General features: G+C 34.9%; 2 protein-coding genes across 2 annotated transcripts; both read left to right on the top strand.

The window, feature by feature from the left end:
• Positions 1-1,068: 1,068 nt before the first annotated feature.
• C8A04DRAFT_36715 (uncharacterized protein) lies at positions 1,069-2,747 on the top strand (the record flags this gene model as incomplete). The annotated part of the gene is made up of 4 exons (XM_062783619.1): positions 1,069-1,468; positions 1,562-1,846; positions 1,916-2,301; positions 2,385-2,747. 4 exons carry the CDS (start codon positions 1,069-1,071, stop codon positions 2,745-2,747), a joined length of 1,434 nt encoding a protein of 477 aa, XP_062637621.1.
• A 1,546-nt stretch (positions 2,748-4,293) lies between these two features.
• C8A04DRAFT_11585 (uncharacterized protein) lies at positions 4,294-5,456 on the top strand (the record flags this gene model as incomplete). Its single annotated transcript, XM_062777026.1, has 4 exons — positions 4,294-4,460; positions 4,547-4,753; positions 4,836-5,034; positions 5,127-5,456. 4 exons carry the CDS (start codon positions 4,294-4,296, stop codon positions 5,454-5,456), a joined length of 903 nt encoding a protein of 300 aa, XP_062637620.1.
• Positions 5,457-15,575: the final 10,119 nt, after the last annotated feature.

The following is a 15,575-nucleotide window of genomic DNA, read 5'->3' as shown; positions in this document are numbered from 1 at the left end:
CGCACCCACCGACATATTTAATTATAGTTAGGCACCAAGAAGCAAGCGGGGCCATGAGATGGTGGAGATGGTGCCAAAATCAGTGCCCTTCCGCAGAGTTCGTTTTTGTGGGTGGGGTCAAGCGTCTAAATTGCGCCTTCCCAACCGACGTCGCTTCCTGACAAAAGACCCCCGTGACCTCCCACCAAGGTGAGTATGAGTGGGACGTGGTAAACTCATAAGCCCAACTCGCACCCTCAAAACGCAGAACAACTTGATTGACGCCGAACTGGGGGCATAACATTATTCTAAGTTAGTCCATCAACAAACAATACAACCTTCGTTTCCTCATTTGAAGATGAACAGTGTCGAGACCCCTGCATGATTAATGAGTGTAGGTCCCACCTGATTTTTGATGTTGTAATTCGTTATATTCGTGCACGGTAATTAAGGTTAATTACCTACCGACCTAGTTTTTCATGTTGGGCAAAATCTTTCTGTCTTCGTGGCTTGCCAGGCCGCTACGCTAAACCGATTCTGTCTTCATAGTCTCAGGTTTTTCGTTATCTCGGGTCCCGAGCATTCCCATGGGCAGATTTGGTGAAAGCAAACCCTCTTCTCCAAGCACCGCAGCGCATCCCCCAATGACAATGTTTCTGGTTAGCGCGTCGGGCCGATCCACCGTCGACCACGCATGCAGCGTTGGCATGCCATTTTTGACAGTGGGGATTGTCGCACACCGCCAGTCACCTCACACAGTGATGAGTGACCCCCTGAACACGCCCTCTCAATAGTTACCCCTCCGGGACTCCTTGTCAAGCAAGCAACAAGACTCGACCCCAACTCCGGCTCACAAGCCACGCCCTTTGGGAGCGCCCCCGTGTCAGACAAGCCCCTCTCCGATTCTGGTGCTAGATGCTGGTGAACCCGCAGTAGGAGGACCCCTAATCCCCCTAATCAGGCACGTCGGGCGCCCGAATTGTGCCACCAACTGATGCCCAAGTTGATTGGCCACAACACTGGCTACGCAACGCTGACTATCGGCCCCAGAAAACAACAAACGGCCCTATAACCCCCGAGAACTAAAGCATGGACCTGGTTCCGGGCTGGTTGCGTTCGGTGTTGCACCGCGATAGCCTGGATGAGAGCCCAATCTTGGCCGTTGAGCGGCTCGGCTCACTCGACCGACCCCTCCAAGACACAGACAAGGATGTCCTTCTGGGTGCCGTCTTAACCATGAGCTCCAGCCTTCATGTTGCTCTGGGGATGCTCCAGCAAGCGTTGCCCCTGGAGAAGTCGCAAGAACGGTTGGGCGAGGTCTTATGCCCGACACTCGGCCATCTGCTCACTTCGCTTCGGGGCACTATGTACTCCTTTGAGCAAAACGGCGCGCCAGTGGCCGGCCCGGCATCTCCATCACTACCGCCAGAGCCGAGCGCTGAGAAAGACATTCCCGAGCCGGCAACGCCCCAAGTCCCTAGCAGCAAGAGTAGCCGCAGCGCATCACCAAAGACCAACGGGAAACAGACGCCCGTAACAGATAATAATCAACATCGCCCCTCCGCGGCCACCCTACCGTTAGCCAAAATCAACTCTCGCCCATCAACTCCTTCCTCGCGGCGGAGACAACGGCCAATCAGTACTCGGACAGACAATACCGAGAGGTTTCCGTCATATCGGGACAGCACGTCCACCAGCCACTTGCATTTTGAGCTTGACATCCATACAAGGTCGGAATCCCACCTTACCAAGTCTCTACAGGCCGAGAAACGTGTTCACGCCGCTATCCGCGTCGCGATCGAGTCCCTCGAGTTTGCCGAAGGCCAACTCAAAGTTGTCCGGGAAGTCAACCAGTTACACGGTGGGGGTAGGTTCCGCGCCTCTCTATTCCGATGACCTTATCGCGCTCTGCTGACCACCCTCTTGCTGTGTGTAGACTTTGAGCCGATCCAACGGCATTTCTATGAGGGATACAACCGTCTCTTGCTCCGTGCTCTAGAGCTGCAACGCCGAGAATCTGGCCTATTGTCCAACCGGGAAAGCCTGATCTCGGCCGCGCCTATCCGGGAACAACAGCCATATCAGCAGCCAAATAGTTACGCATCGGCGCAGGCAACCGCAACACCATCGAGACAGCCCTCCGTGTCGTTCCAGACGATCCCGGCCTCACAGTCCCCGGCCACCACGCCACGGCCCGTTGCAAATTCCCATGCCGCAGCACGTTTGGATCGGCAACCCTTAGAGCGGAGAAATACAATACCAGGAATCAAACAGGAAGGCGAGCATTCACCCTCACACCACCCACCCACCCCCCCCCCACCAGTTTCTTTTACACCCAGCCGTGCCAATCCCTCCTTGTGGTGAATCAAAATGCTAACTAAGCTGTAGACGATCGAGGATCAAAGAGTAGGCCAACCCTCAAGCGTCGAATGTCGCTTGCCGACGAGCTTGCCATGGCCGGTGAGGACTCCGAGAGTGGATATCAAGACGAAACCTCTGAAATAGCAAGCTCCGCCAGTGAGCGGGATGAATCTGACCTTGAATCTCGCGACGAGACACCATCGAGTGCGGAAAAGCCGGGCAACCACGGGGGATACAGCACCACTGATGATAGTGCCGGGGATGAAAGTCCGGGCGACAGCGAGTCCGATGATGATGACGGCTCTAGGGACAAAACCCTCAGGGCTCCTGACCTCCGCGGCTACAGCCCAAATTCCACCAACAAAATCAATCATTCGAAACTTAGGCTATCTAAGAAGCATCTGTAACGTGGAGGATAGGATACGCTCCGATAAATCCGAATGGAGTGGAGGTCGGGCGAGATAGTCATGCGAATTCACGGGCGGAGCTGGTTCCGCTGGTTGTCTTTGTACCTGTCACGGCATCCCGGATACAATTAATTCGATGGAAATTCAAGCCGTGTCTTATAATACACTGCGGCTTGATTCACGGGCTACGCATCACGGCCCGTTTATGCGTGCGTTTTGATATATAATCAAGACGGCCTCCCTTACACTCCCGGGTCAACATGATCGAAGCAAGACCTCGCTCTTCATGAAGCCCCAGTCCGGTAAGTCCTGTTTGCTATTAATTATAGCAGAGCATTGGATACGTTGCCATTCGGTATTTGAGCACCAAATTAGCATCTCGCTAATTGATTACCAGTTGATGCAAGAGCCGGAAAACATCATCCCCCGATCTATTCCCCGAGTTTGTTCCTCTCTCCTGATTACATTACTTGGAACCAATTAATTAATCATGAGAATGTGCAATGACGTCTTGTTTTTTGCACCGTCGCGACAGAGGCGGTGCGGAGTTCATATCTGCGAGAGTCACCTGTTCCAGTTGATATCTCCAATGGAGGAGGGACAGCCAGTAGGGAGCCCGATGCCCGGCTTGGCCACGAGGAAAGCTCCGGGCGTGGTTGAGTACAAGGATGCCCGATGGCGCGTACTTGCACAACCAACAAGCGGATTTGAAATCAAAGCCGCCCAGTTATGTAGTTGGATGTTTCACGGGGGACGTGTGTAATTACCTACCTAGGTACCTAATTAGGTATGTACCCGATTAACCACATCTCAATTTGCCTGGTTTCTGAATATTGGCCCCAGCAGAATTTCGAGGGGGTTCCCGCTGGTAAAAGCAATCCGAGAGTTTACATTTCCCTATCCATAAATAGGTACGGAGTAATAATTAACACACGAGACTCTTAAGGTAACGCTACCCTGGCCGGTGACGGCATTCGTTGGCGAGTTAGTCCGAACCCAACTCTCACTCAATATTACCTGCACTCGCTCTCTATTGTTTCTGGGGTCAAGGGGAGCTGTCGATTCAAGTATTAGGCCAATTCATTATATGAACTTGACATTTGTCATCTGAACATGGTGTCTTCGAGCGGTTCCTCTGTAACGCCGATCTAGAGTAGTGATTTTTAATCAGCCGGAGACCTTTCGGACCCTTCGGTCCACAGTTGCACCGGACTGCGATGGCGTGACCGCGCGTGCTCGCTGCCGTCCAACCCGACAACTCCCCAGGCGCATCCCGAATCCGATGCATCGTCATGACGCAGCAATAGCATTGGCTGTGTCCGGAGGGGGTATTCGGAGGGGCATGGGGAGGAGGGGGGTCACGGCCCAGGCATAAAAGAATCATATCCCCATCTCGAGGAGACAAATACTGCCGACATAGCATTCGGCCATTACTTGCCCATTTCGCTCAATCGCAAAGCCCTTGCCAACCAACAACACAATTTTAGTCCCTACTCGTCGTGTCACCGTGAGGCATTCCTACAAAACAGCTAGTTCCATCAACAACATGGCTGCCGCAGACGTCATTAACCAGGCCGCCTTCGCTCCCCACTCGGCCATCGACTCGGCCATCGTTCCGCAACCCGCTTCCGGTCCGCACCATGTCCGTGACACGGTCATGAACTACTATGATGACCCGAATGACGGTACTCCGCCGACCCCCTACTATGTTGGGTAATTACCTCGGGTTTCCATCCCCCCTCTGGGCCGCGTGAGAAGACGAAAGGCACCGACGCTGACTGCTATTCCAATCTTCCTAGCCGGCCGATATCCGAACAGCTGAAAGCCCGTCCCACCGTCCCCGTTCACGTTGACGTCACGGACATCGGCGGCAATGAAGACAAGTACACGCTCGATAGCCACGGGTTTCAGGTCGTACGCCACGCGAGCGAGGAGAAGGACTTTTTGGACGAGGAGCAGATCAAGAGCCGCTATTACGCGGAGACCACGCAGCTGTTGAAGGACGTGTAAGTTTGCCCGCATCCTCGGCATGAGTGGCACCCCGTCTGGTGCTTTCCGTCTGACTGTTGTTGCGTTCTTTCTGATCAGCACCGGGGCTACGCGCGTCCTCATCTTTGACCATACAATCCGCCGCGTGCAGAAGGCCGAGACCCCGGAAGCGGCGCTCCGCGGCCCAGTTCGCCAGGTTCATATCGACCAGTCCTATGCAGCCTCTGAGGACCGAGTGCGTTACCATCTGCCTGACGAGGCCGAGGAGTTGCTCAAGAAGAGGTTCCAAATCATCAACGTTCGTCCCCCTTCCACCGCCCCCCAAAAGGGCCAAAGCTGCGTTGAGGGTGAGGACGAGCGAGGGCTGACGTGATCTGCCGCTATTACCAGGTTTGGCGCCCTATCAAGACGATCCTGAAGGACCCTCTCGCCATCGCTGATGCTCACTCTGTGGACGACTCCGATCTCGTGGGTGCCGCCCTCATCTACCCGCAGCGTAAGGGTGAGACGTATGCCGTGAAGCCCAACCCGAACCACCGCTGGTATTTCAAGTACGCCCAGAGACCCGACGAAGTGACTCTGATCAAATGTTACGACTCGGTCGTGTCCCCCGATGTCGCCCGGCGCGTTCCACACTCAGCCTTTACAGACCCGGCCGAGGAAGATAAGGAGTCACGGGAGAGTATAGAAGTACGCACTCTGGTATTTTACGATTACTGAGGGGCAATTCCAACCAACGGTGGAAACGTAGCTACATGTTCTGAGGATCGTTACTATCTGAATCTGTTGATGGAAGTCGTGATTGTCTGGTGTCAATGAAACCTCTTCAGTAGGATGAACAGGTGTAGGACGCCTCAGTTCTAAGCGGGGCCGTTGGTAATACAGGTTGATAGTATCAGATATGGGTTAATTCACGGATTATATCACCAACTGGTCTTAACCACAGTCCGAAAGCATTCTGCCACAGCCGTGGAATATGATTCTGAGAATTGTGATTCGGTATAGCAATGACATTCGTACTTGAGTATAACGCAGTTAATTTCAATCTGGAAGGTGTAAGTGAGCCAGGTTAGTGCTAGAGACTAAGAGCTCACGAGAAAATATATATATATATTATTTCAATTCTCGAAGCCTACTTACATCCAGTGTTACAGTTAAAGCTCCAGCGCAGAGAACTCCGTGAGTGTCTACTCTATTAATTTCAAATCTTTCTATTTCTAGACAATGAGAATGAAACTATTTGCCCCGAACGATTCATAATTGAACCCTACAGAATAATTACTATTTCTAATACATAAAATAAAGTCTAAAATGAAAAGACTAGAGAAAAGAATAAAGCCTATAAAAAGGCCGAGTTAAAAAATACTGAAAAGAACTAAGAGGTCTTGTAATAAAAGATCCTATTATTAAGGGCTCAGTTCTAAGACCTATGATAATAAGACCATATGACAGCATATATAATAGTATATGCGCTTATATAGGCCTACCAGTACTAAATATCATAGCCTAGCTCGTGTAGCTAATTATAGTATTAGTAGTAGTGGCTAAGATCAGCTAAGGATAGAGGCACTCTCAACTGTACTTTAGGAATATATAAACTACTTCTATATATATTTAGATAGACTCTATATATCTATACGATCTTTTCTTTCGTTTAACAACTTCAATCTAATCCTTCCTATATCTTATACCTTTACCTTTAGGGTTACTATTCTACTATATTACTATTTCTATCTATACCTCCTTATAACTATAATAGTTATAAGCCTAATATTTAATTAATCCCTATTTAACTTACTTTAAATAAGTACCTTAGGTTTAGTCTATAATATAATTAAAACATATCCTTTATTTAAAACCTCTACCCTTATATACTTAACCTATATTCTTTAATACTCTCTTACTATCTATTATAGATCTAGAAACCCCTTTAATAAAGATAATTTTATTTATAACCTCCTATAATCTTAATAAGCCCTTTAACTAATATAATTGATATAACTAGCTTAAAATAATATAATTACCTTGGAAATATAGGAGTTTATTACCTATAATTTACCTAAAAATAATAAAGAATGTCTTCTTAGCTTAATTATATCTTTTAACTATATAGATATTATTAAAGACTATTAAGCTATATTAAATAGGTATAATGAAGAAGACTTTAAAATCTAAAAAGATAAAGGTAAATTATTAAAGATACTTTAAAGCTAAGTTAAAACAATAGTTAATTTATTAAAAGTATTAAATAATACTTCCTTAAACTTATTAAGTTAATTAATATAACTATTAAACCTAATATATATAGCTAAAAAGTAGCTTAATTAAAGATTGATAAAAGTATATAATCTCCTAAAAATCTTATATATTAATTCTAGCTAAATAGATTAAATTATTAAAGATAAAGTATAAAAAATATATTCTAAAGTACTCTACTATTAGTATTAATAGGTCTATCTTGATCCTAAAAATAATTATCAGACTTTAAGAATATATATAATAAAGGGGTTAACTTCAATATCCTTAAAGTATAAAGGATATATATTATTATTAATTTGCTTAAATATATAAAAGTAATTATTATGTAAATCTAAGGAGATTAAAAACTTCATAAAGTTTAAGAGTTAAATATTATAGAAAAATATCTATTAAAGCTTTAAAAGCTTATTATTAACTTTATGATTATTATTAAATATAAGAATATAGTTAACTCTTTTATCTTTATAACTTTTAAGCCCTTAGAGGATTATAGACTTTTAAAAATACTTTAGATTATAAAGACTATATAGGTATTAATACCTTTATTATATTCCTTTCTATATTTAAAAGCTAATTTACAATAATACTTTTATATCTATATTTACTAATAATAGTTCCAAGAAGATTCTAGACAAATATAAAGTGGAGATTTGGAAATATTTTATTAATATTTACTAGGATTTACTTTATAATAGACAAGAGAAGTAGAGTTTTAATTAAAAATATAGCTTTACAGAATATAGTAGAATAATCTAGGCCTTATAGGAAATATAGTATTTATAGGAGATAAAAGTATTAAATGTCTATAATAGACTATATAAATATTAATAGATATAGAAGTTATTTATTTTAGTTTAGAGAAATAAATATAGTAGATTATTACCTATAAATCCTAGAGATAAGGATAAAGAGATAAAACATATAATAGCCTTAATTAAAAGGATAAAACTAGAAGATAGTTAATAAATGGAAGGTAAAGGTTAAAATAGCCGATAGTTTAAGGCTAATAGAACTAAAAAATAAAAGGGAGCTAAAGCTATAGATATAGGTTGAAGGGGTAAAAGGTCTAAAGGGGATATTTAAATAGTTAGTAGAGAAGCTTTAAATGATTATTATAATAACTATCTTAAGGAAAATGGTAATAAGGGAAAGGAGGTTACGATAGTAGATAAAGGAGATATAGGAGGTAAAGAAAGAGAGAAGAAAGATAGAGAGGGAATATAGGGTAGTACTATTAAAAGGGGGTAAAAAGAGGTTTAACTAAAGCCTATGAAAGGTTAAAAGGGTAATTAAAAAGGGGAAGACCTGGCTATAAAGGACTATCTTATAGAAGGCTATTTATAATATTAAATTATTATAATATTTGAAGTAAGAGATAAAGTATAAAAGGTTTTTATTATTGGAGATTTTAAAATTCCCTACATTGAAAAGATAAAGAAGAGGGTAAAGGTTAATTATATATAGAAAGAAGATGAAGGCTTTAATAAATTGATTTTACTTTAATATAATAGTTAACTTTATAGATATAAAGGACTTAATGCTAATTAAATAATAGGCTTTGAAGTTTAATATAAAGAAGGAAGTTATATAAGAGAATATTTAAAAGATAATATTAAAGATTAATCCATAAAAGGCCTGAAAGGATTATATCTTTATTATAGAAGGCTATTATGTAGGATATTAATAATATTAATAAAGATATATTTTAAAATTAGATAATTTCTAAAGAAGTTTGAAAGGATAAGGGTAATAGTACTATATAGATTAAAGAAGACTCTCGAAATATATAAGACCTTTAGAGGCTATAGGTCAATTACCCTTTTATCAATAATTAGAAAGGTTATTAAAGCTCTAATAATAAAAAAGGTTATAAAGGTAATAGAGACTTATACCCTACTATTAAATAAGTAAATAAAGAACTAGAAATATAGGTCTATAGAGATAATAATATAATATAATTAATAATAATATAAATATAAAAGGCTTAAAGATAAAAGATAACTATCTTTTCTCTATAAATAAATATTTTAAAGGTATTTAATATAATACAGTATATTATATTATTTACTATTCTAAAGTTAAAGGACTATTTACTTTAAATAGTCTATTAGATTAAGGCTTAACTAAAGGATAGAGTAATAGTACTTTACTTTAATAGCTAGAAAATAGAATATATATTAATAATAATAGATATTCTATAGGGCTTATTATATCTATTAATCCTATTTATACTCTATATGGTATTACTATATAAAGCGTTAAAGGTAATATATCGAATAGCTAATATAAATTTAATAATATTAAAGAAAAGTCTAGAGGTATATATAAGGTAGTTAAAAGGGGCCTAAAAGACCTATCGAAGGTAGATAAATACCTAGAAGATACCCTTTATCCTCTAAAAATATAAGTTAATCTACTTTAAGAAGGGTAGAAGGTAATAAATTAACCTAGTAATATTAATAGCCCCTATAGATAAGGGGAATAATAATACTATAAGGTTATAGGAGTTAATATAGTTCTTAGGGATCTAGTTAGATGAAAGGCTAAAGTAAAGGGCCTATTAATAAATATTGGAGAAGAAGTTAAAGACCTAGGACTTTATCCTATTAAAAGTAGTAATAAAGATTGAAAGGCCAAGCCTAATAAAGGCCTAAAAGGTGTATAGAAAATATATTAGAAGTATAAAATATTTAGAGCCTTTAGCTACTATTAGCTAACTAGGTTAGAGGAGAAATTAAGGGTATTACTAAAGATTTAATAAAGGTTTAGAGTAGAAGCTCAAAGACTATTATTAGGGTTTGGAGGTTAACCCTAATAGGGTATCTAGAAATAGAAATAGAGGTCTTTCCTTTAGACCTTTATCTAAATAAGAGGCGAAAGGACTCTAAAGTATACCTTTAGAGGAAGACCTTATAGTTAGAGGCTAGGCTAGATATTACAATCTAGCTAGTATAGCTAGTTATAGTATTGGTGGTAGTAGCTAAGATTAGCTATAGATAGAGGCGCTCCTAATTGTACTTTAGGAATATGCAGTCTACTTTCTTATATATTAAGATAGACTCTATATAACTATATAATCTTTTCTTTCATTCAATAACTTTAATGTAACCCTTCCTATATCTTATATCTTTACCTCAAGGATCACTATTCTACTATACTACTATTTCTATTTATACCTCCTTATAACTTTAATAGTTATAAGTCTAGTACTTAATTAATCCCTATTTTACTTTGTTTAAATAAGTATCTTAAATTTAGTCGTCTATAATATAACTAAAATAGATTCTTTATCTAAAACCTCTATCCTTATATATCGAACCTATATTCTCTAATACTCTTCTACTACGTATAATAAATCTAGAAACCGTCTAAATAAAGATAATCTTACTTATAACCTCCAATAAACTTAATAAGCCCTTTAACGATTATAACTAGTATGATCCGCTTAAATATAATATAAGTACTATAGAAATGTAGAAGTTTATTAGGTAGGTATGATATATTTAAAAATAATAAATAACTTCTTCTCAGTCTAACTATATCTTTTAGGTATATACATGTTATTAGAAGTTACTAAGGTATATTAAATAAGTATAATAAATAAGAATTTAAAGCCTATAAAGATAGAGGTAAAATCAGCCTAAGGCTAGTTTTAAAGGAACTATAAAAAGAAGATATCTAGGTAAAATACTTAGGGTAATTTAAAGCTAAGTATATTAGTAAGAGTTAATTTATTAAAAGTATTAAATAATACCTCCTTAAGCATATTAAGTTAGTTAGTATAACTATTAACCCTAATATATATATATATAACTAAGAAGTAGCTTACCTAAGGAAGTATAGGGGTATATAACCTCCTATATATCCTATATATAAATAAGTTTAGCTAAATAGATTAAGTTATTAAAGATAAAGTATAAAGAATATATTCTAAAGTACATACTATTAGTTCTAATAGATCTATCTTATCTTAAAAATAATTGTTTGACTTTAAGAATATATATAATAAAGGGGTTAACCTTAAGATCTTTAAAGTCTAACGGATTTATACTATTATTAACTTCTTTAAATATATAAAAGTAGTTATTAAGCCTATTTAAAGTGATTAAAAACTTAATAAAGTTTAGGAAAGTACTTATTAGGACTCTAAAAGCTTATTATTAGCTTTCGAAGTATTTTTAAACTTAAGAATATAGTTAACTCCATTATCTTTATAATATTTAAGCCTTGAAATACTAGGGGATTATAGACTCTTTAAAAACATTCTGAATTATAAAGCCTATATAGATATTAATATCCTTACTATATCCCTTTCTATATCTAGAAGTTAATATACTATAATACCTTTAGATTTATACTTATTAGTGATAGTCCTAAAAAGGTTCTAGATAAATATAAAGTAGAGATTTAAAAGTACTTTATAATATTTATTAAGACTTATTTTATAGTAAGATTGAATATAAGAAGTAGAGACTAGTAGTACCTTATCTAATAGATCTATGTAATTAAACCTTCATTTTAATTAGCTTAATCTATTAGATACTATATTAAAATTACTATTTATATCTTTTAATTACTTTAATATAATGAATATTATAGACCCTTTTAGATATAAAACCCCTTTTTTAATGTATTATAATAATTTACCGTATACTAATTTTATAGTAACTCCTCTATAATATATACTCCTAGACTTTATCTTATATAATAACTATAGTATCATATATATTATTAATAATAAGTCATACCTACTTTTTAATAATTTTATATTTAATATAGTAATATAGTTAAAATAGGAAATATATTATATAGAATAATTAGAAAAGGGATTTAGATTATTTCGAATATCTTTAATAGAAGTAAGGGAGAAAATATAATAGACTTGAGGCTAAAGGATATCTTAATAATTCTAGAGTTTTATATAAATATCGTTTTAGAGATACTTCTAGTTAAGAAGCTATTAGTCTAGTTTAACGGGTTTTACTATATAATTAGGCTAGATATCCTTTAGAAGAACCTTCTAATGAAATAACTTAAGTATTATTATAACTTAATATTCCTTTCATATAAGATATATAAATATTCTTTTATATATTAAAACCCTAATAAGTAGTATAAGAATAGTCCTTTTCTATACTATAATAGTAAAATAAGCTATTATAATGAGCATAAAGAAACCTCTCTTAGTCTATAATAGCTTACTAAAGTTTTATTATAAGAGAGTAGAATATACTAGAAAGGATATATTTAAGTAGTTAATCTACTAGATAAAGAACATTTAAATCTAAGGTATTATATAGAGTAAGTATAAATACTCTTGAAGAGAATATTAGAGAATATATTAAACTATTTATTTTAGTATATTTCATAGGACCTATTTAAATTTTTAACGAAGTTTAATAGCTTTAACTACCTCTTTATTAATAAAGATAAGTTTAATAGTATTTTAATTATAACACTAGCTAAATAGGAAATAGAAGAATTAATAAAAGGAGCTTTAAAAGCCTATATATTATATATTATAAATGGTAACATAGTATCTAAGTTTATATAATTAAATAGAGTTAAGAAAGAAGTGTTATATCTATTAATAATAAAAGTAATTTCTAGATTAAGGTATAATAAAAAGGTATTATTATTAAGGTTATACTACCTAATATATCTAAATTAAATAGTATTATTATTATTATTTCCTATACTACTATACCTACTAGGGTATACCAGTCCCTTTACAACTAAATATAAAGGAAACTGTACTATTCTAGCTATCTGCTAGTCTAGCTAGGTAAAATCCTCTACCTACCTTTTAAAGCTATTTAATCCTATACCTATCTATTATAAAAGAAATGGCCCTTTACCAGCCTTTAAACAAGCTAGCCTTTATCTATAGGCTTTTTCTTTAGCTTCTTTATTAGTATATATTCCTATAGCTAGCTAAAGTTTATTAATTAACCTAGAACCTTCTTTATTAGTTTATTAGCTTAGTTATCTCTTTCCTATAAAATAGTTTATAGGTCTTATTATAACGAGATCTTCTAACAGTTTTATAACCTTTACATGAATACATTAAGGTATTATATTACTAAATACTTTACTATCTTCCTTCCCTCTTTATATTTATAATAGAGTACAATAACCTTTAGAACCTTCCTTTCAAATAGATACTTTTATAGTCTAATATTTCTAATTTAAGCCTAGATTAATGGTAAGCTCTAGGCCTTTATTAAGCCTTTATACCTCTTTAACCCTCCCTTTATAGCTCAGGTACTTTTATTAATTACCTTATTTACTAGTCTTTATTAATCTACTTTTCCCCTTTTCTATTAGACCTTTTAGACTATCTCTATTACCTCTTTAATATTCTCTTCCTTTCTTCCCCTCCCTTTAGTTTTTTACTTTTCACTCTCTACGTTTTTATAATCTTTTTATTCTCCTTTACTTCTATTAGATCTAATAGACCATATATTACCCTCTTTCTTTAGGCCTCCTTTCTTCTAAACCGTTTATAAAGCTTATGATAGGCTTCTTTGACTAGGTTATTTATTACTATATATTCTACTTTTAGCATAACTTTTAACTATAAGGCCTTTTTCTGAAGATAGACTTTAAAGTCTTTTAATCTTTTATTTAAATAGAAGTCTAAAGCGAAGATCTTTTACCTTTACCTCTAGATACTTTATTAAGGTTAAGTTATAAGCTTTAATAATAGTCTTTAGACATTTATTCTAGCCCTCTATAAAGTTTTTAATAATATCCTTTACCTCTTTTTCTAGCTTTATTAATTAATAGTAGTTAAAGGCTTTAAATATAATTATACTTTTAATATACGTTCTATAAACCTTTTAAACTTTTATTAGATTTAACCTTTAGATCTTTATTATAATCTTTAATATGATAAAATCTTAGATCTTTAGCTTTTTCTCTAACGCTTACTAATAGGTATTTAACTTTAACCTTTAATCTAATTAGATCTTCAAAAATTATATTAACTTCTATAGCTTTATAGTACTATTATCCTTCTTTTCCTTTAAGGTTATTAATATTATTAGCTTCGTTCATTACCTTTTTCCTTAAAGTTGATTAGTTTATACTTGTAAAGGATAAAGGTTATCCTTCAAATACCTATCTACTATAAATAAGACTTTTAAGCCTCTTTTAACTATCTAATATATATTTCTAGGCTTTTCATAAATACTATTAGGTTTATATTATTTATAAAACCTATTATATTAATTATTAAATATATTACCTTTAAAGCCTTACAGAGTAATATAATATAAAGGATAAAATAAGATTAATAAAAGTAATAAACCTTATAAGACCTTTATTACTATTTGAATTTCCTTTATCCTTTAGTTAAACCTTAATTTAATAGACTATTTACAGTAGATAGCCCTTTAACTTTAAAATAGGAAGAAATCTAATATAGTTAACTCCATTAAATACCTTTAAAATATTTAACTATGAGAAAGAGATTATTACCCTTTATCTTTAGGTCTTTTATATTTATATTACTATTAACTAGATTATGATCTTTATAGACTTATACTTTTAGTTCTTAATCTATTTATTCAATAATAAGCGATAGGCCTTTATTACCTCTATAACCCTTTTCATTATTAAGGCTTTAATAACCTTTTTAACTATTAATAAAAAGGTAATTAATTAATACCTTCTAAAGATTTTATATGTTTGTAAAGTCTTTTTTAACTTTTATAGTACTATTATTTTTACCCTTTTAAACCTCTTTTAAAATTATCTAACTTCAGAATATTCCTTTATTAATATTATTAGTGTTTTATATAATAGTCTTCTATAAGCTTTAAAAAGGCCTATATAAATATAGCCCTCCTTTAAAGCCTTTTATAGGTTAATTTTAATAATACTTTTTAAGTATTCTTAAATATAATCTCTTTCCTCATATTGAACTTTAAAGCCTATTATTCAGTTAGTCCTAGGTCTTTTATATCTATGAAGTTAGTTATTAGATTAAAGTAAAACTAGTTTATTAAAGCTTTTACCTTCTCATTATATATAGTAAGCTCTAATGCTTATTTTAGCCTTCAATATATAAAGAGCTTTAAAAGACCTAATAGTAAAAAGCTTTTATATTTTACCTCTTACTTTGAGGACTGTAGTAATTTAATATTATTAATAGCCTTTTATAATGTAGTCTTTTATATTTAGATCTTCCCCTTTTTAATTACCCTTTTTACCTTTTATAAGAATTAGTTAAAAGTTTTTCTTTCTTCTTTCTAATAGTATTACTCTATATTTCCTCTTTACTTCTTCTTTTACATTCTAGATTTCCTTTATCTATTATAGTAACCCCCTTCCCTTTAGTACCTTTCTCTTCAAGGTAGTATACCTCTATAGTCCTTTAAAGCTCTTTTATTAGTTATTTAAATACCTTTTCTAAATCCTTTACCTCTTTAATCTATATTTATAACCTTTATTCCCTTTTATCTTTTAGTTTTATTAGCGTCAAGATATAGATTAATTTAACCTTTACTTTCTCCTTATTTATTATCTTTTAGTTCTACTCCTTTAACTAAAGTCCTTATACTTTTAATCTTTTTG

This window comes from Dichotomopilus funicola, assembly GCF_033296635.1.
Source record: "Dichotomopilus funicola strain CBS 141.50 unplaced genomic scaffold C8A04scaffold_25, whole genome shotgun sequence".
NCBI lineage: Eukaryota > Fungi > Ascomycota > Sordariomycetes > Sordariales > Chaetomiaceae > Dichotomopilus > Dichotomopilus funicola.
The sequence above is the reverse complement of the archived record's forward strand: the minus strand, read 5'-3'. Positions and strand labels throughout refer to the sequence as shown.